We start from the raw sequence: 20000 nt of genomic DNA, 5'->3' as shown, positions 1-20000 counted from the left end.
AGGATAAGCGGCTTGGAAGATGACATGACAACAACAGGGAAAAATATTTTACGTTTTTGACAGACCACACGACGGGGGTGGAGCATTAAACTTTGCTATTCATAATTCCTTCTTAACGAAGGATTCTTGGTTGTATGTTTGACTTTGATCTATGAAACTTTGGTGGTATACGTAACAGCCTAAGACCTACAAACATATATTTTATTGCCATGTGCTAAACTTTACAGAAAGTCCACCATTTTGAATTCACTTAACTGCCATATCTTGAATGATGACTCTAACCAGTGACCAAAATGTGCTTGTGATTTTAGACTATTGGACTATGTGATGTGTGACTATCGCACAGAACGTTGGTGTGGAATCCAGACAGCCATATTAACCACAGCTCTTCACTGTGCCTATCTGATGGCCAGTGTTAAAGATTACATCATATTCTGTATGGAGCTATTAGGCAGAGGTAAGCACTGTTTTTACACCAAGCACTGACCCATATTCAGTATGGTTAATTTCTGAATGGTAAATTGCCGGCGTGCAAGCGTCACTAACCTTTTTTTGAAAGTGAGAGATAATTCTCGAGTACTGATTAGCCCTTGATTGATATTGGGCAACCGATTTGATACACACTTATGAAATAACAAGTTTGCTCAAATTATCTTTAATATAATTAAATATATAATAAGTTATTACCTTTAATATAATTAAAGGTAATAACTTTTTATATATTCATTTAGGTGAAGACATTGATTATGTCACTGACTTTATAATAATCAGGAAACAGATAAATATATGCCAAATGTTACTTTCATAAATATCTGACAGTGTTTACATACTTAAATGATTACTTCTACAACATTTCTAGAAAGTCACAATTGGCCTCATTCACTAATAAATTTTTGGAATGTTCGTACTCCACGCACAAGTTGAGTGTATCTGCAAAATCACCGTCAGCTTCACGTCACGTGCCTGCCGGCCGGTTTTCTTTGTGCCACTGTGATAAATGACAGTGCCTGCAATGCCCGAATTTGCATATCCCTCACGCATTTTCCCCATCTGTTTGACCCATCTCGGCCAATGCACAGAAGTTTAAAGTTGCAAGATTTAATAGAAAAAAACAATGTTGAGGTGTCCACTGATAGTGTAGTGGTACACACGCCTGAGTTGTGTGCGGGCAGCGTGGGATCGATTCCCGCTCAGTGACAGTGTCTATGTGTGCCCTGCGACTGGCTGGCGACCAGTTCGGGGTGTAGTCTGCCTTCGCCCATTGACGGCTGGGATAGGCTCCAGCAACTCCCCGCGACCCTGTATAGGATAAGCGGTTTGGAAGATGACATGACATGACATGACAACAATGTTGAGAGATGGCCCCTAAACGTCCATAACCTTCTCAATCTTTACTCTGTTTTCAAAAGGTTCATATCATCAGCAAGTGTGCTGAACACAGTAATAATAATAATAATAATAATTCCTACAAAAACAATAGGGACTTTGCATCAAGTCGCTGCTTGGGGCCCTAATAATAATAATTTCTACAAAAACAATAGCCAATTGAGCGCCAATTAATAGGCTAATGTTGTCTTTCTTTAGAAAGAAAATTGATATGACAAACAACGCTACATTTTAAGGACAAGCAAGGAAGGTCTATCTAATCCAATCAGTCGATGTAGCCATATTATGTATGCGTATATGTACGGTATGTACAGTATGTATGTGCTGCAGCTGTGTATGCTATAAGCTAAATATTATGTTGGCATTATACGTACTTAGCCGATTCTGACTTTGGGTCATGGGCCGCATCGCGTCAGTTCTATGGCCGGATGAGCCAGCCAGCCCGGGCTAGATCACGACCCCGCAAAGGGTGACTGCTGCCATCGTGGTGTCCCAGCGGCCACCGCAGTTGTGGAGATCCGTGGAAAGGGTCCGGCGCACGCCCAGGTGCCACCGTGGCCCATGCTTGCTGGCCGGCACGAAATGAGTGTAGCGTCTGACCAAAAGGAGCATGGCAACTCGAGTGGGGGCGAGCTACCCTGCTATGGCGATGCAGCTTCGGCTGCAGGAGTGGCCGCGTCACGTCCGCACACGTTTTTTTAATCGTGCTTCTTCTGTGTGGCTAACAAGGACTCGAAACAGCACCAACATTCTAAAATCTGAACAGTTCCTGGAGAACCGGAATGATGGTCCCGGTTCCACTCGATTCCTGGTTCTCGAGGCCCAAACCTAGAGAGGGGTACCAACACTTGTGTCTGTGTGTGCATGGTGTCTGCATATTTTCTCTGGAAAGTTTTTGAAATTTGTTTGTCTTCTGTTTCAGCTTCAACACTGAAGAAGGAGCAAAAATTGAGGATTGAGCAGAATCTCATACAAGTTCTGAAGGTGTGTCAGATGTACACCATATTCAGCAATTTATTTTGGGGGATTACAATTAAAACTGTATATATGGAAGTAAGTATAAAACATGAATTGACAATTATTAATAAAAGTTAATTTTGAATATATGAAATGGGGCAATAAACTAGTAATACACACAAGCCTTTGACATTATGATTTGCACTTTAAAATCACATTTATCAATCAAAACCTGGTGTGTTGGACCTAGGGAAATATCTAAAACAGGCTGGATAGGGACTACCAAGGAATGGACTCGGAGACCCCTGGTTTAGAGTGAGAAGAGCAATGGAGAGAAGACGCATCCTTGGGGGGCCCCGGTGCTGATGGTGCGCGTTGATGATGTTGTCCGCCCCCAGCCTCACCTGTTTTGTCCTGCCTGTCAGGAAACTGTGGATCCACTGGCAGATGGCAGGAGACATACTGATCTGGAAAATCTTGGTGTTCCGGGATGGTTGTATTGAAAGCAGAGCTGAACACAAACAGGATCCTTGCATAGGTCACTGTACCGTCGAGGTACTACAGGATGAAATGCAGGCCCATGTTGACTGCATCATCCATTGACCTGTTTGCCTGGTAGGCAAACTGAAGGAGGTCCAGCCGGAGGCCGGTTATGCTCTTGTGGTGTCCCAGCACGAGGTGTTCGGAGGACTTCATGACTACAGCTGTCACAACGACAGGCCTGTAGTTGTTCGGTCCCAATGTTGCAGGTTTCTTGGGGACCGGGATGTTGATGGACTGTTTGAAGCAGGATGGGACCTCACACAGCTCCGGGGATCTGTTGAAGATCTGTGTGAAGCCTCGAGCCATCTGGTCAGTGCAAACTTTCAAGCAGAAGGGGTGACACCCCATACCACACAGACACCCTTGCAGACCTTCTTGATCTTCTGCAGTTTGAAGAGCTGTTTTACATCCTGTGTTGTACTGTATTTTGGGATTAAGTGAATTAAGCAGTGATTTTACAAACCCAACGCTGCGTGCACAACAGAGCAGTATGATTCTTTCAGTGTCATGCGGCAATGGTCCACATTGCCTTCTCTAGTGAAACAATCAGTATGCTGCTCATATTTGGGAAGTTCATGAAGTGGTCTATTGAAATCACCCAGAATGATGAGGGATGATTCTAGGTGTTTTAGCTCGAGTTTGTTTTCTTGGTCAGTCAGCATTTGTAGTGCTGTGTTTGTATTAGCTTGTGGTTGGGATGTAAACACTGGTGAGTACGAAGGAGGAAAACTCGCGTGGTGAGTAGAATGGCTCTCAGTTTAGAAATAGCAACTCCAAGCCTGGCCCGTAGCTCCATGACATCAGTGTGCCATTTCTTGTTAATATGGAAGCATATTCTGACACCTTTTGACTTTCCTGTTTGTTCTGTGATGCGGTTTGCCTGGTGAAGACGGAAGCCGGGTAGGTGTAGCGCAATGTCCGGGATGCATTCATTGAGCCAAGTTTCAGTGAATCCGAGCGTGGCAGATCACAATGCAATTGTTGTTGCAATTGTTGTTGTTGTTACAGTGTGAACAAGTAGACACAATTAATCCAGATTACCTGGGGCTAGACGTGAACTACATTTATTACCCCACTGTACTCTTAAACAGCAATACGGCTCTGAGGCTTAAATTATATAGTAACGTGACAACATTGTACTTCCCAAAATAGCAGACATGCTACACACAGTTGGTTAGAAATTGTTACTTGTGTGTTTAAATAAGACACACAATTTCCTCACAATCAGGGCATCACTATGTATCTAAAATGGGTCAATTATTTATTTAATTAATTTGTGGTGACTTGAGTTTACTGCCTGCAATGAAATCAAAACGCCTCTTGTGTCACCACATCTGTTTTTGGATACATTTTAAAAGGCTTAAATAGACGAAAAACCTCTTGAAATCAGTCATTCATTAAAAGGATGCTACATTTGTAGAGTTTTGACTTTGGTTTTGAAGATTAGAGTTGAATATAATTTAAGATTCAATCACACAGTAAACAATGCAGTTTTATGATGTGCCGGCGGTGAGCACACAGACAGAGGTGAGTGTGCGTACTGTGCGGCTCCTTGAGCCGCGACAAATAAAAACGTATCTGTGCAAAGTTGTCAAGGGGTCAAATATTAAGAGGATGATATTAAGAGGATATGTTGTATTTATCCGTTTATATGTTAAATTGAATGAGTGATTCAAGTGGTGCAGTCCATGTTTACATATCGTCGCTGTCCTGTGAAAAACACTTATCTCCAATTTTGGAAACTTTTTTAAATTTTCACTTTAATGCGACATCTGTAACGCAGAAATGTGATTCATGTATAAATAAGAAAATGAAAAAAAATGGAGAGAAGTGTTTTTCACATGACAGCGACGATATGCTTTTATGAAATTAAGTGACATTTAAGGAGCGGGAGATTTTCGGTCTTTGTAAGAAGGTGAGTGATTAAGAAGTTCAGTTCAGGTTTATATCATGTTTCATGAAACAAAGTGATATGTCAGAAGTGTCAAAGCTACTGATTTGTTTACATTATTCTGCACTTGAGTTTATGAACAGAATTATAATTTACAGAATTATGTTGTTGTGGTCAAGGTTTACCAAATTGCACATCAAAATATTTCATGTGTATATACCTCTAATTGTAGTAAATAACTGTCTTTCATAGGAATTAATACTTTAATTCTTAATTCTCTTTAATACTTTATTTAATATTTTGCTTTTACCTCAGTATTCTGTAATACATAACAGAGCTGAAATTGTTTGTTGTAATAAAGATTAATTGTTGAAAAATACATTAGAAAAGGACCTTGAAAAAAAATCCCAACTCATATCGCAATTGCAATCGCAATTTTTGGCAGGGGAAAAAAAAAGGCAATTAGATTATTTTCCAGAATCGTTCAGCCCTAGGCAGAAGTGTGGAAACATTTTGGATCAAAGCGAGTGGTCAGCAAGATGGACTGGACAAGACCAAAGCTGTGTGCGAGCATTGCAAGTTGGAGGTGCTGTAGCAATTCCACCAATCTCCGTAACCCCTTCTCCAAACATCACCCTCTGATGCTAGCAAAAGCAAAGGCATCCGAGCCAATTTAAACGCAGGTAAACACTGCATTTGCCCACAAGATACCTTCAAGCTCTCCACGGGCTCAGAAAATTACAGATGCCATAGCGAAGTGCATTTGTCAAGACTTAAGGCCATATTGTGTGTGAAGTTTTTATCATTTCCTTGATATTTAAGAAGAATTGATGTTCCATATATATGTATATTAATCAATATCTGATTGAATTGAATAGAAATTTAAAAAAATCTATATCAAATCAAATTGAACTTTTGTGAATCGAAATGATTCAGAAAATTTGAATCGATACCCAGCCCTACAACACATCAGGAAAAATTATGACCAGCTTTACCTTTTGTATCCATGAGGTACCTCCCATAATTTACTACATTAATATACTGTTTATTTCCAAGTTTTAAGTTGAACCGGAAATTCAATGGGTTTACTGTAAAATATGATGTTAGCATTTTAATGAAAGTCTTTTGTGTATTATATGATGAGAGTAAGCGACATGTCGAGGGTGTTGTCCAATTTTGTTGGTAATGGGATCAATGAAATAGATGACAAAATTTTAGTCACACTAGTTGCATGCACAATTTCTTCAGTGAGTCAGCAGGATTTGAAAGGCATACAGTTCAACTGTAGGCATTTTGTATTTTGCAACATGAACAGCTACTAGTTTGTGGTGTCCATGTGATCCTTGGATGTGACAATATGTAACATGACGGCCATTGTTCACCACTCAGAGGTAATTTTTTACATATAAGTAGGAACAGAGCAGCGACCACTGCGATGTCCCTAATGTTTTTGGAGACATTCTTCTTCGCCTCTTCCTCCTCCTCCTCTTCCTCATCTTCATCTTCTTCCAGCTCTTTGGTGCAACTCCAAGCCCGGTCTCTTTTTCAAGATAATATTTTGAATTTTTCTCCCAAACAATCAGAATTGGTGTAAGTGCTCCTGTCCTATGGATGTTTGAAAACAGAAAAAAGGGCAACTCTTATGTTTGTCTAATTTCGTTTCACAAAATCTGTCTTGAAAATGAATTTAGAATGTTGATTAGGACTTGAAAACACTACAGGATCAAAGCTTGAGGTCTCCCCAAGTTCCAGTTCAAATTTGACAATAATCCTACAAAAAATGAGCATTTTACACATGTTTTCCGAAGGAAAGGTACAGGCAAACCCAAAATGTTCCATTTTAGTGACCTGTGCACCCATTTGGGTGACCTGTGTGAATACTTGTGGACAACGGCTGCTATTCTGGAATGCTTCAACATATATTAACTAGAGAATGCAATTTCTGGAGAAATTGCGTGTGAAGGCGAAGGAAGCTGAATAAAAACTGCATAATGGGTTGAAATGAAGTTGAATGATACTGAATGAAAAGAAGGAATGAATTGAAATTAAGTAGAATTATATTGAATGATACTGAATGAAGTTGAATGACCTCAAATTAGAGAGAATGCGGAGGACATAAAAAATCAGAAAGGAAGAAAAGACTTCTGGATCATTCCCGGGTCATTTCTGGGGCATTTAGGTCACTTCCGGTCCATTTCCGGGCCATTTGGGTCACTTCTGGTTAATTTCCGTGTCACGTGGGATCACTTCCTGATAAATATGGGTGACTTCCTGTTGATTTTGGGTCCTCCCCCAAGATGGCCGCCGCAATGGAGAGACCTTGTGGTGAGTATCCCCAGTCTAGCTAATGTCCCTGCCCAAGATGGCCGCCGCACGGGGGAGACCTCGGGGTGAGTATCCCAGTCTAGCTAATGTCCCTGCCCAAGATGGCTGCTGCAGTGGGGAGACCTCGGGGTGAGTATCCCCAGTCTAGCTTATGTCCCTGCCCAAGATGGCCGCCGCACTGGGGAGACCTCGGGGTGAGTATCCCCAGTCTGGTCAATAATATGTTTAAAGTGTAGGCATAACATATGTGTGACACAATAATAACTAGAGAATGCGCGTGAAGGCGAAGGAAGCTGAAAAGAAACTGCGGAATGCGTTGGAATTAAGTTGAATAAAGTGGAATAAAGTTGAATGATACTGAATGAAGTTGAATACAGTGGCATGAAGTTGAATCAAGTGGAATGAAGTTGAATGATACTGAATAAAGTGGGATGAACTTGAATGAACTCTATGAAAAATTGTGGAATGTTTTGGAATGAGGGGGAATCGATCCAACGCTGCCTGCACACAACTCAGCGTGTGTACCACAAGACCATTAAAGACCTAACAGGAAGGCTGTGAAACTGAAATGTTGAATGTGGAAATGGGACTGAATGGCGAATGTAATGTTTTTTTTAAGGTTGAATAATTTGAATTTTTGGGAAGTATGAATTGCAGCGTGTTGAAAAGCTGAACCAATGTGAGTTGAACCGCTGAACCGCACTGGGGAGACCTCGAAGTGAGTATCCCCAGTCTAGCTAATGTCCCTGTCCAAGATGGCCGCCGCACTGTGGAGACCTCGGGGTGAGTATCCCCAGTCTAGCTAATGTCCTGTCCAAGATGGCCGCCGCACTGTGGAGACCTCGGGGTGAGTATCCCCAGTCTAGCTAATGTCCCTGTCCAAGATGGCCACCGCATTGGGGAGACCTCGGGGTGATTATCCCCAGTCTAGTTAATGTCCCTGCCCAAGATGGCCGCCGCACTGGGGAGACCTCGGAGTGAGTATCCCCAGTCTAGCTAATGTCCCGGTCCAAGATAGCCGCCGCGCTGGGGAGACCTCGGGGTGAGTATCCCCAGTCTAGCTAAAGTCCTGTCCAAGATGGCCGCCGCACTGTGGAGACCTCGGGGTGAGCATCCCCAGTCTAGCTAATGTCCCTGTCCAAGATGGCCACCGCATTGGGGAGACCTCGGGGTGATTATCCCCAGTCTAGTTAATGTCCCTGCCCAAGATGGCTGCCGCACTGGGGAGAACTCGGGGTGAGTATGCCCAGTCTATCTAATGTCCCTGTCCAAGATGGCCACCACACTGGGGAGACCTCAGGGTGAGTATCCGCAGTCTAGCTAATGTCCCTGTCCAAGATGGCCGCCGCACTGGGGAGACCAAGGGGCAACACTGGTCCACTGGAAATGAATGGTGATTTTTTTGTGGGGTTTTTAAGTGTGAATGAGTTGAATGTGTGGAAAGTAGGAATTTTGGGGGTGTTGAAAAGTTGATTGTGAGATGAATGAGTTTAATGACTTGAATTTGTGGAAATTGGAATGGTGTAAATACGAAAAGTTAAATCTGCCAATGGAAATGAATGGTGAATAGTTTAATTTTGTTGCTTTTTTTAAGTGTGAGTTGAATGTGTGGGAAGTACAAATTTTAGAAGTGTTGAAAAGCTGAATGTGAGTTGAATGACTTGAATTTGTGGAAATTTAGAAGGTGTAAATGTGAAAAGTTGAATGTGCCATTGAAAATGAATGGTTAATAGTGGAATTTGTGTTTTTTTTTAAGGGTGAATGAGTTGAAACTGTGGGAAGTAGGAATTTTGGGGGTTGTCAGATTTCGCTTTCCCGCTGGATTATCGGGAAAAATCCTCACCGACTACGCCATTCAACGGGTCTTACTTTCCCCTTAACCCTCGCTCGTTTTAACGCGAATGCGCGAGGGGACGGGAGAGTTTTCTAGCCGGTGTCGAGAGGAATTCGCCTAGGTTGCTAACTGTCTTTAGATTTGTATAGCCAATCCGATTCTCAGTCATTTAATTATTCTTAATGAGTAACAGAATTAAGAATTACTAACATGACTACTATGATTTTACGGCAGCTTCCTACTCATTTTGAATCATTACATTGTTATTGACCAAGGAAGTTTAACAGTATTTGTTACACTGTACGGATTTGTTTTAAATCTAGCCAGAGTAAACTATTTAATTAATTTCATAGGATGGTAATGAGACCTTTTATCATTAAGGTCTTAGCCGTTCATTCAACAAAGGTTACGTGGTGTAAATAAATTAAATCAGTAGAATGACATCAATAGTATTAAAATAAGTTTATGGAATTTATTTTAATAATGTAAATAATCAAACAATAATTCCTTATCAGCCTAGAATTCCTTAAAAGTAGAATACAGTCAATAAGCAAGAAAATTGGATGATTATAAGTTTAATTCCATGATATGAGTTTAATTCAGTCATACAAGTAATAATGATGATTTCCTTAATGGATAAAATGTAAAATCAAACATTTATGTTCAAGGCAGGTATAACATTGGATAAAATAATAAAACAAGAAATAATAGTGATAATAGGAAAAGGGAATAAAAATGATTAAATAGTAGTCTTAATTTAAGTGAGCTCTCAAGTCTTAATCTCCCCAAACCTGATTAAAATAAGGAACTATTGGAAAGTAAGAAACTCAAATGCTCAACTGCCCAATTTACTAAGCGCGATATAAAGTGAATTCTGTTCAGTTACCTTATTGAAGCAGTATTTTGGTGATGTCCAAAAAAGAAGAGAAATCATCTTTCTTGCTTGGGAGTTGGAAAAGTGTCCCAAGAAAAATGCAAAATTGTCTCCTCGTCGTATCATCTTGGAACCGCGGGCAGGGGGAAAGAAAAAGGTGTGGAGCCTTTGTGGCTCCCTCTTTTATAGTCTCTGGTTTTTGGGAGGCTCTTACATTAACTGCGCATGTGCTAAAGCTTTTTTTTACTGAGAAAAACATAATTTTAGGTGTTGTCTCTTCAGCTAACCACGCATGCGTCAAATGAGAAAAACATAGTTTAGGCGTTGTCTCTTCAGCTAACCACGCATGCGTCAAAGTTGTTTTTCTCAGTGGGTTTGATGAGGTAATCAGCCAGTGTTTTTCCATCATCTTCCCAAAAGTCTGTGTTGGTTTGATCATTCTTTGTAAACAGGTCCCGTTTTGGCTCACTTAATTATAGACTAACTTTAACAAACCCCTCATTATCTAAGGAAAAACAAGTACATTGTGTCCCAAGTGAATAACAGTCAACATGTTTGTGACAAACAGGTGCTCGAAAGTGAATAACAGTCAACATGTTTGTGACAAACACGGTACTCGAACGTGAATAACAGTCAACATGTTTGTGACAAACAGGTGCTCGAACACACACCAACATTATGACCATCTAAAGACCATCTAAAACACTTATTTAAAAAATACATGATTTTATAAAACAATCTGAGTACTTAATATTGTATATCCAAGCAAGTGATATCATGGATAACATATATATATATATATCATTCTTATTGCCACATTATCTCATATGTAGACAACAGGTTGGGTCTTGTTTACTTCTTTTCACATCACGTGGCATCCTTTGAGAGCAAATGCACATGGGTTATTTGATACACAAAGCAGTTTCTAAGCAACATTTACTGTTTCTCAACATGTAGACTAGACCTGTAGCACTTCTGTGCTTATGTCACTGGGGACAAATTACCTTAGGTAACTAGGGGAATAAGTGAAAAACACTTTCATAGGCATCAAACGAATAATTGTAAGGGCATTGACTTTGGTATGTTTATTTTACTAGGTTCTATGCTTATAAGCTTTGTACAGGATTGTCCGACCTGGCAAGTGTATAGTAGTCAAATGATTAATGTCGACATCAAGCGTTTAAAATATGGAATTGCAGATTAGGCGTTTTACTCCCTATGGTCCTAGGGCTTTAACCAATATAGATTTACACCATCACTTCACATGGCACACCACATGACAGGGTTCTGAAAAGTTGAATGTGAGTTGAATGAGTTGAATTTGTGGAAATTGGAATGGTGTAAATGTGAAAAGTTGAATCTTCCGATGGAAATGAATAGTTAATAGTAGTGTTTTTCCGATACCACTTTTTGGTCCCCGATACCGATTCCGCTACCTGGCTGTGCAGCATTAGCCGATGCTTGTACTGGCCGATGCCGATACTGCAGCGATGCATTGTCATTTGAAAAACCTAAATATAAGCACCTCAGATGACATACTCAGATGATCGGCAGTCTTTGGTGGGACAGTATGAGTACAATATATAAAGCTAATTCGGAAGGTGACTTCACAAAACTTTGTAAAATAGAGATTTTTGCTGATCATACAACCCCAATATTCACACATAAATGTTTTATAAAGCATAAAAATGCATGAAAACATGTAACAAATACATGTTACAATAAATTAGAGTTGTACATAATGTAAAAAAAACTAAGAATAGAGTAAGGAATAAAAATGATGGTCGTTTACCTTTTAATTGCTGTCCTCATCGCTTTTTGCCCTCTTTGGTTCATGTTCTCTCTCAGAAGTGTTTTTTGCCTGGCGTTTTGTAAACAACTGATTTAATAACGTGGCGACTGTCGATACATTACGGTCATATTCTTTGGCGAGATCAACCAAACGCATCCCCCTTTCATACTTTTCTATTATCTCTTGCTTTGTTTGTATGGACAAAAAAACGATTTTCTCCTTTTTTTCTTTTCCTCGTTTCTAATTCACGTAAAACTATCGGAAGACCTCATGGCCCGAGGGGCGAATAACGAGGACGCTGCACCTATGTTACAGGCATAGCCTGAGGCAGCTACGTGGCGTGTGACGTGTGCTGGTGGCAGGAGAAAATCCGGAAAGAAAGTGCTGGTGTAGGAGAGAAAGGAGGAGATTAAAAACAAATAGAACCCCGATTGCTAAGCTACTTGACGCCTCGTTGTCTTTGTCCAACACGCTGACTGCAGTCAGTTTGCCCCTTACCACGGTTTGGGGCTGATACGACTGACTCAAGCCTGATCACGGAAGGTAACATCTATCTATCTATTTACCTGTCTATCCACACACATAGAGACATACGGAAGAGGTCCCTCTTAGCCAATGGGATGCCAGGAAGATGCTAGGCTAGCCAATGGCAGAGCAGCTATGAGTATGTTGCATTCAGGAAACTCCGGAGCTGTGAGTCGCAGCCCATACTGCAAGTATCACCCCATACTTTTACCTTTCGTATCCTGAAATTTCTTTCATAACTAGAGGTAATATTTTCCTGTTGAGGCGTTTCTTAACTTGAAAATTTTGAATGAAGAGACGTTCGTAAGTAGAGGTACCACTGTATCTTTAACACTAGAAAACCCTGGATTTTTTACAACTCCTTGAATGCCCAGAAAGCGGTCAAATATCACCTAGGTTTTTATATACCAACTCTGCTGGCTACAATTAGCGACCTTTCATATGTAAATTAGCCATTACCTGCCAAAGCAGTAGGGGGTATGGCAGGGTGGGGGAGTGGGAGGATTGGTTGTGGGGGTGTGGGGGGCGGGGGGTTGTGGGGTGGATCTAGCATTGCAAAGTGGGGGGAAATGGTAGCCCTCGGGGATGAAAGGCAGACTACTCTTCATTGTCCATTTGTTTGGGGCCAGCATTCACTAGCCTAAATTACGTTATCTATAGCAGTCATTAGACTTTGTTGTTCACAAACACAGCCTGGCAAAAAAAATAAATTGAACAAAAAGCTAAAAATGACTTCAGCCATGTCGACACCTCTTGTATCTTTTTTTTTTTATTTTTTATTAATTTGGCACAATAATAGTAAGTCACTGATGGTGTAGTGGTACACACGCCTCAGTTGTGTGCGGGCAGCGTGGGATCGGTTTCCCACTCAGTGACAGTGTCTTTGTGTGCCCTGCTACTGGTTGGTGACCAGTTCGGTGTGTAGTCTGCCTTTCGCCCATTGTCTGCTGGGATAGGCCCCAGCACCTCCCCGCGACCCTGTACAGGATAAGCGGTGTGGAAGATGACATGACATGACAACAATAGAAAACTACAACACTTCATTTTGACAGCGGTAGCCATGATTGAGTAGCCTAAAGACCATATCTCAGTTGGCACATTCAACAGTTGCCAAAAGCACTCAGGTACAGTATGTTGCAGGTCTTATTCTGTTTTTTTTTTCATCAAGAGCTCCAAGTGTGTCATTTTGTGTAAAAATGAAAGAAAGAATTTATCTTATCTGATTCATTAAGTGTTTTCAACCACTGGTCAGTCACACACTCTTCTAGTTCATCAATATAAAAAAACAAAACAAAACGTGTGTTCATTTCATCTAAGTTACTCAGACCCTGATTGCTTCATCATCCTCACTGGAGATTTTAATCACACTGATCTCAAGACTGTCCTACCAAAAATTCAACATGTACATTTTCCAACTCAACAGACCCCATCTCTACTCTGAAGACATCCAAAGCCTGCCCCATCCCCCACATTAGAATGCCAGACCACATAATTGTTATGCTAATGCCAGCATGCAGACAGAGTGAGAATGTTGCCAAACCAGTTTTGAAGCAGACAATTTGACCTGAGAGGACCTCCACTGCGCCTCAACACTGGTTTGATTCAACAGATTGTGACATGTTCAAGTATGCAGCAATAATAACTACAATAAAAGCAGACAGCAATAATAACCACCATAATGATAATAATAATAATACAATTACTGTTGGAATGTTTTGTCAAAACAGATTTAGATCTTTCATTACCACATTGACAATAAAGAATACACAAACACTGTGACCTCCTAAACACCAAGTGCATTTATGATGTGACCCAGGTAAAAAACATCACCACTGAACAGAAGCCAACAGACCTCCACTGGGTGTTGGGGAAAGCCAACATTGACTAGCCTGAATAAAGTTATCTTACCTGTCTTTAGACTTTGATGTTCACAAACACAAAGCTTGGCAAAAATAATAAAAATAAGTTGGAAAGAACAAAAAGCTTAACATGACTTCAGCCATGTCCACACATCTTGTTTTTTTTAGCCATGATTGAGTAGCCTAAAGACCACATCTAAAATTGTCATCTACCTGTCTTTTAACTTTGTTGCTCACAACCACATAGTAAAACTTGGCAAAAAATAACAAAAATAAGGTGAAGAAATTAAAAGCTAAAACAGACCCCCCCCCCCAAATTGAAAAAAGCAAAAATGAAAAGCCTAAAATTACTTTAGCCATGTCCACACGTCTAATTGTTATTGTTTTTATGTTTTTATCTGGTGCAATAATACTAAACTACAATATTTGATTAAACTTTTTTAGTCAGCGGTAGCCGTGGTTGAGTAGCCTAAAGGGCATATCTCATTGAACGGCATGTGTTTGCATCTTAGAAAATGTTAGGCTTCATCAGGGCTCGAAAAGCATTGCAAACATATCTGCAAATTGCTATGCAGCTGTTGCATAGAGCCCTCAGCCAGCAAGAACAAGTTAGCACACTTGTACAATTGTTCTGAGATGCAAACGGCGGGTGTTATGGTGCTTTGAATAAAAAAAGTGTACTTCTTGCGAACAAGTACAAAAGCAGCTATTGCATAGAGCCATCAGTCGTTAAAAACAAGTTAGCACAGTTGTGCAATTGTGTTGAGATGCAAACGGCGGGTGTTATGGTGCTTTGTATAAAAAAGTGTACTTCTTGCAAACAAGTACAAAAGCAGCTATTGCATAGAGCCGTCAGTCGTCAAAAACAAGTTAGTACATTTGTGCAATTGTGTTGAGATGCAAATGGATGGCGTTATGGTGCTTTGTATAAAAGGTGTATTTCTTGCAAACAACCGAGCAGAAGCCAACAGACCTCCACTGGGTATTGGGGAAAGCCAACATTGACTGCAAATAGCTTTGCAGATATAGAGCCCTCTGTCGACAAAAATAAGTTAGCACACTTGTACAATTGTTTTGAGATGCAAGGCCAGACGTCACCTTCAGAGCTGGGGATAAATCCAATCTGAGAACAGTGAGAGCCTACCTGTCCCGTGGTATCAGGAAAGCAAAACGAGACTACACCAAATAAACACCTCCAACTTAAAAAAAAGCAGAGATGCACACAGACTATGGCAGGCCATCCAGGCCATCATCACACTTCTATGAGAGCAATACCTCTCTTTTCAACATTGTGTTTTACAATTATTGTACTATTTTTCTAGACATGTAGTATATTTTGTATAATTGATAGGATTCTGGTACTTGTAATTTTGTTCTTGGTGTATTCCTAAAAAGAAACAAAATTGTGATTGGATTGACTTCAAATTCAATTTATTTGTATATACTGTATCTGTCAGACAGTTAACTACTATTTTAGCTAATCAATAAATATAAACAAGAACAGAAAAAAACGTGTTGATTTCATCTTAGTTTCTCAGTGGCAATTCATGTAGTAACTCATTCAAAGACAAAGTGACTGCGCAACTAAACTTTACTCCAAATGGGCTGGCGTAACCCCCCACCACCTCCATGTGCCAGTAATTGCTTTGTTTCCACAACAAAAGCGCCTGTTCACACCTTGATGTGGGATATTAGCTAAAAGCTTGGTGTAAAACTGACCGCTCTTAGGCCACTGTAGGTAGAAGTGATAAGTGACCGCCTTCTGGGTTTTCTAGTGTTAAGTGGAAAATCCCTCATGAATACTCTATTCAGTTGAAAAATGGTAGGGAGCTAGCTGGGGACAGTGTGTCTGAGCACCGCTAACAAGGCAGGTAATGGCTGCATTTACAAAAGAAAGGTGGCCAATTGTTGTCTGTTGACTTAGTTCAAAATCTCACAGCCTTTTGGCTGTGCTCTAGACTTTATAGGGGGGGTAAGAAAACTTCAGTCTTTCTAGTCATGTGTTACTCATCAATTTTGTCTTTGCTGAAAAGGGCCTTTAGCACTGTTACTGTCAGCCAAGCTGACTGTACAAGACATTCCACCTTTGACTGATTACCTTACAAAATATCACATTGGTGAAGCCCCTTCTGAAGAAGAGCGGTTCTGACCCGAGCGTTTTTAATAATTACAGACCCGTATCCAACTTACCGTTTTTAAGTAAGATTTTAGAAAAACTGGTTTTCATCCAGTTGAATCATTTTTTAAATACAAATAATATTTTGGAGAAATATCAATCTGGTTTTAGGATGAACCACAGTACGGAGACTGCTCTTTTAAGGATTTTAAATGATATTAGGTGCACTGCAGACGTGAGAAAACTCACAGTCTTGGTGCTACTGGATCTAAGCGCTGCTTTTGATACAGTAGATCACCAAATTTTATTCAATAGACTTAAAAATATAGTGGGCATCTCTGGTACTGTTTTTGACTGGTTTTATTCCTATCTCACAGACCGATATTTCTTTGTAAGTATGGATACTTGTTCCTCTAAAACTCATGAAATTAAATGTGGGGTTCCTCAAGGTTCGATTTTAGGCCCCCTACTTTTTAATCTTTATATGCTTCCCCTCGGGGATGTCATCAGGGGACACGGCATCAGCTTTCACAGCTATGCTGATGACACGCAGCTGTATATTGCCGTGTCTCCTGATGACACAGGACCCATTGATACCCTTTTAAATTGCATTTTAGATATCAAGTCATGGATGGCAGATAATTTCCTACAGCTCAATCAGGACAAGACTGAGGTTTTAGTTATCGGTCCCGAAGGTCAGAGAGAGAAGCTTTTACCAAAACTACACATTTTTAATCCCTCACACTGTGTGAAGAACCTTGGCGTCATTTTTGACTCTGAGCTCAGTTTTATTCCTCATATTAAAAATGTAACCAAGATTGGTTTTAATCACCTTAAGAATATCGCCAGAGTCCGCCCGTTTCTCTCTCAGGCTAACACGGAAGTGCTGATGCATGCCTTTATTTCCTGTCGTTTAGATTACTGTAATGCCCTGCTCTCTGGCCTCCCGAAAAAGAGCATTTCACCACTGCAACTACTGCAGAATTCAGCCGCTCGGGTGCTGACGAGAACCAGAGGGCGGGAGCACATTACGCCAGTTTTGAAATTGCTGCATTGGCTCCCTGTGTGTTTCAGGATCGATTTTAAAGTACTTTTATTAGTTTATAAATGTGGTAATGGTCTTGGGCCATCTTATTTATCTGATTTGCTTTTATCATACCAGCCCTCGCGGATCCTGAGGTCCTCTGGCGCCGGCCTTTTATTTATTCCAAGGGTGAGGACCAAAATGCATGGCGAGGCTGCATTCAGCCGTTTTGGTCCTCACCTTTGGAATAGCCTGCCAGAGGATGTCAGATCTGCAGAGACTGTTGATATTTTTAAGAGGAAGCTCAAGACACACCTTTTTAGTTTGGCTTTCAACAACTTTTAAATAATTTATCTTTTCTTTTGATTGAAGATAATTCTGTTTTGCTTTGAATGTTTTAAAGCACTTTGAGTTGCATTTTTATGTATGAAAAGTGCTATATAAATAAAATGTGATTGATTGATTGATTGATTGTTCTTTGGTCGTAACACAAGGTCTGTTCACGTCAGTACATTCATTCTCACATGTGAAGACGGGTCCTCAACCTTTTCAATCCTAATCACATGCATCACCTTGTGAGTGTATGATCATGGGTTCACACTACTTCAAAAAGAAAATTTGAAGCTGTTACTGAATATATTTTGGACATCAATACATGACTTATTGATTGGAAATAAGCAGACTATAACTGGAGTATAAGATTGTGTGAAACTATGTGGAGCTAAATAGTTCATGTCCAATATGAGTACAGTTTGGCAAACTCTGGTGGCTGAATTTAGAATTATAATTTATGTAATTTTGGTTTTGCAATTTGTTGCACATTCAGCCTGTGACTTAACCCGTCAATTAGAATCAAATCACATCACTTTTCGTGACACAATTGTTGCACCATCTGTGCTCTTGCTTAGGGCTGCTCGATTATGAAAAAAATATTAATCACGATTATTTTGGTAAGAATTGAAATCACGATTGCCCTGCGACTGGCTGGCGACCAGTTCGGGGTGTAGTCTGCCTTCGCCCATTGACGGCTGGGATAGGCTCCAGCAACTCCCCGCGACCCTATATAGGATAAGCGGTTTGGAAGATGACATGACATGACATGAAATCACGATTATTCAAATGATTATTTATGTTTTGCGACAAAACAAGAACAGGTTCAAACATAAAAATAGAGGCAAAATTCTTGAAACGCTATAATAAGTTAAGTTCGTTTTGGACCCAACAACATTTATTAAATTAATTATTTAAAAAAAAATTTAAGCGCAAATGTATAAATTAAAGTATGCACTATGCACTTTGCCAATTGCCAAAGTAGTAAACTGTCCATCCATCCATTATATATACCGCTTATCTTCACAAGGGTCGCGGGGGGTGCTGGAGCTTATCCCAGCTGTCTTCGGGCAGTAGGCGGGGGACACCCTGAATTGGTTGCCAGCCAATCGCAGGGCAAGTAGTAAACTGCTTGGAGTAAAATACAAATTTTGACAGAATAACAGACATGCTATTCATCTATACATTTAGACCTTTGTCTGTAGCCTTTTTGTTTTGTTTTTAAAGTAATATTTACACATAGTAAACAAAGTTAAAAGTAATTTGCTTCTGATAAATTATAAATTTGATATGCTGATTGGGTCAAACTAATTTAAATGTTGACTGTGACATACTAGTACGTAATCTATACAATACTTCTAAATGACAGTAGGCCATATATGTATTACATACTGTACAACTGTATTACAATATAATGACCAATAATATTTGCAAATTGCATTTGAAGCAATTAGAAACAAAAATGAACACAAAAAAATTGACTTCATATTATAGACTACACAAGAAATTTAACTTAACCACAGTAATAATGTGTAGCATGGTTTCTATTTTTGTGCTAGTAAAAGTAGTGTATATTTGCATAAGATATGTTATTTAAAATAAATCCCTCGTGCTGATTGCGAACGACGCCAAATCTAACTCGATGTTTTCTTGCTTTGGTGTATCATAACACCATTGTCAACCAAACGAGGGTTGAATAGATCCGTTGTGTTGCCGGTGGATGAATAGACAACTTGCACTTTATACGTCTTTGCTCGTCGTCTTCCATAGCAAACCCAAAATGTAACCAAATAAGCGATTTCAACTTGCCTTGCTTGTTTACAAGTCGTTCCTGTGGCGGGTCTTGTGCCATTTTTGGGTCTGTTTCTCTGTTAAAACGTTGAGTAGGAACATGTGCAGTGTGACTTGTGGGGTGCGGGTTATCTGGCTGGCTAGCTAGCTAGCTAGCTAGCATGGAGACGGCAGCGCGGCGGAGTAACGCGTGTGCGCATGCCTCAAAACTCAAAATTAGTATTAATAATAGTTTTTTTACGATTGTCAATTTTGTAGTCGTGGTGCATAATAATCGAAATGGTAATTGAATTTCGATTAATTGCACAGCCCTACTCTTGCTACCTCATGCTTTTGTGGCACCAAATCATCACAACACTACACCCCCTCCTTGGGTTGAGTACCAGATAGACCAAGGTACAGTCACCCGAGAAAACTCCCCGAGAGTCACATGTCGCACATGTCGATGCAGCCATCCCCGTCAGCCACATCAGTGTCAGTGTCAGAGGAGGCCGAGTCCGGGCAGGCAATGATGGTATTCATCAGGATCGACAAGGCGTCCTGTCTTTTCGCCGGGACGTGGCCAAGCATTGAAGGCAGATCGGCTGGAGGCAGCTCTTCGCCCTCTCTGTCAATGACCTCGGCAACACCAATAGGCGGGGCATCAACAGTGTCGTCCATAGCCTCAATCACTTCAGGGGGTGCCGAAGCCTCAGGCCGGTCAGTGGACAACCCCGCGACAGCACTAGATGGGGGGGCTGCAGCGGCCCTTGT

The 20000-nt window shown here is 40.5% G+C and overlaps 1 protein-coding gene across 3 annotated transcripts in view; it reads left to right on the top strand.

The window, feature by feature from the left end:
* Positions 1-20000, top strand: part of trappc11 (trafficking protein particle complex subunit 11) — a 165565-nt gene that overhangs the window by 76299 nt on the left and 69266 nt on the right. For all 3 annotated transcript variants that reach the window (XM_086053384.1, XM_086053383.1, XM_086053385.1), the window contains exons 15-16: positions 312-457; positions 2309-2370. In XM_086053384.1, the coding sequence (XP_085909510.1) occupies positions 312-457; positions 2309-2370 (208 nt within the window). The remainder of the gene's footprint in view (positions 1-311; positions 458-2308; positions 2371-20000) is intronic.

Source organism: Filicampus tigris, chromosome 15 (genome assembly GCF_054856515.1).
Source record: "Filicampus tigris isolate MCC_2025a chromosome 15, RoL_Ftig_1.0, whole genome shotgun sequence".
Classification (NCBI taxonomy): Eukaryota; Metazoa; Chordata; class Actinopteri; order Syngnathiformes; family Syngnathidae; genus Filicampus; species Filicampus tigris.
This window is presented reverse-complemented; position numbering and strand designations above follow the sequence as displayed.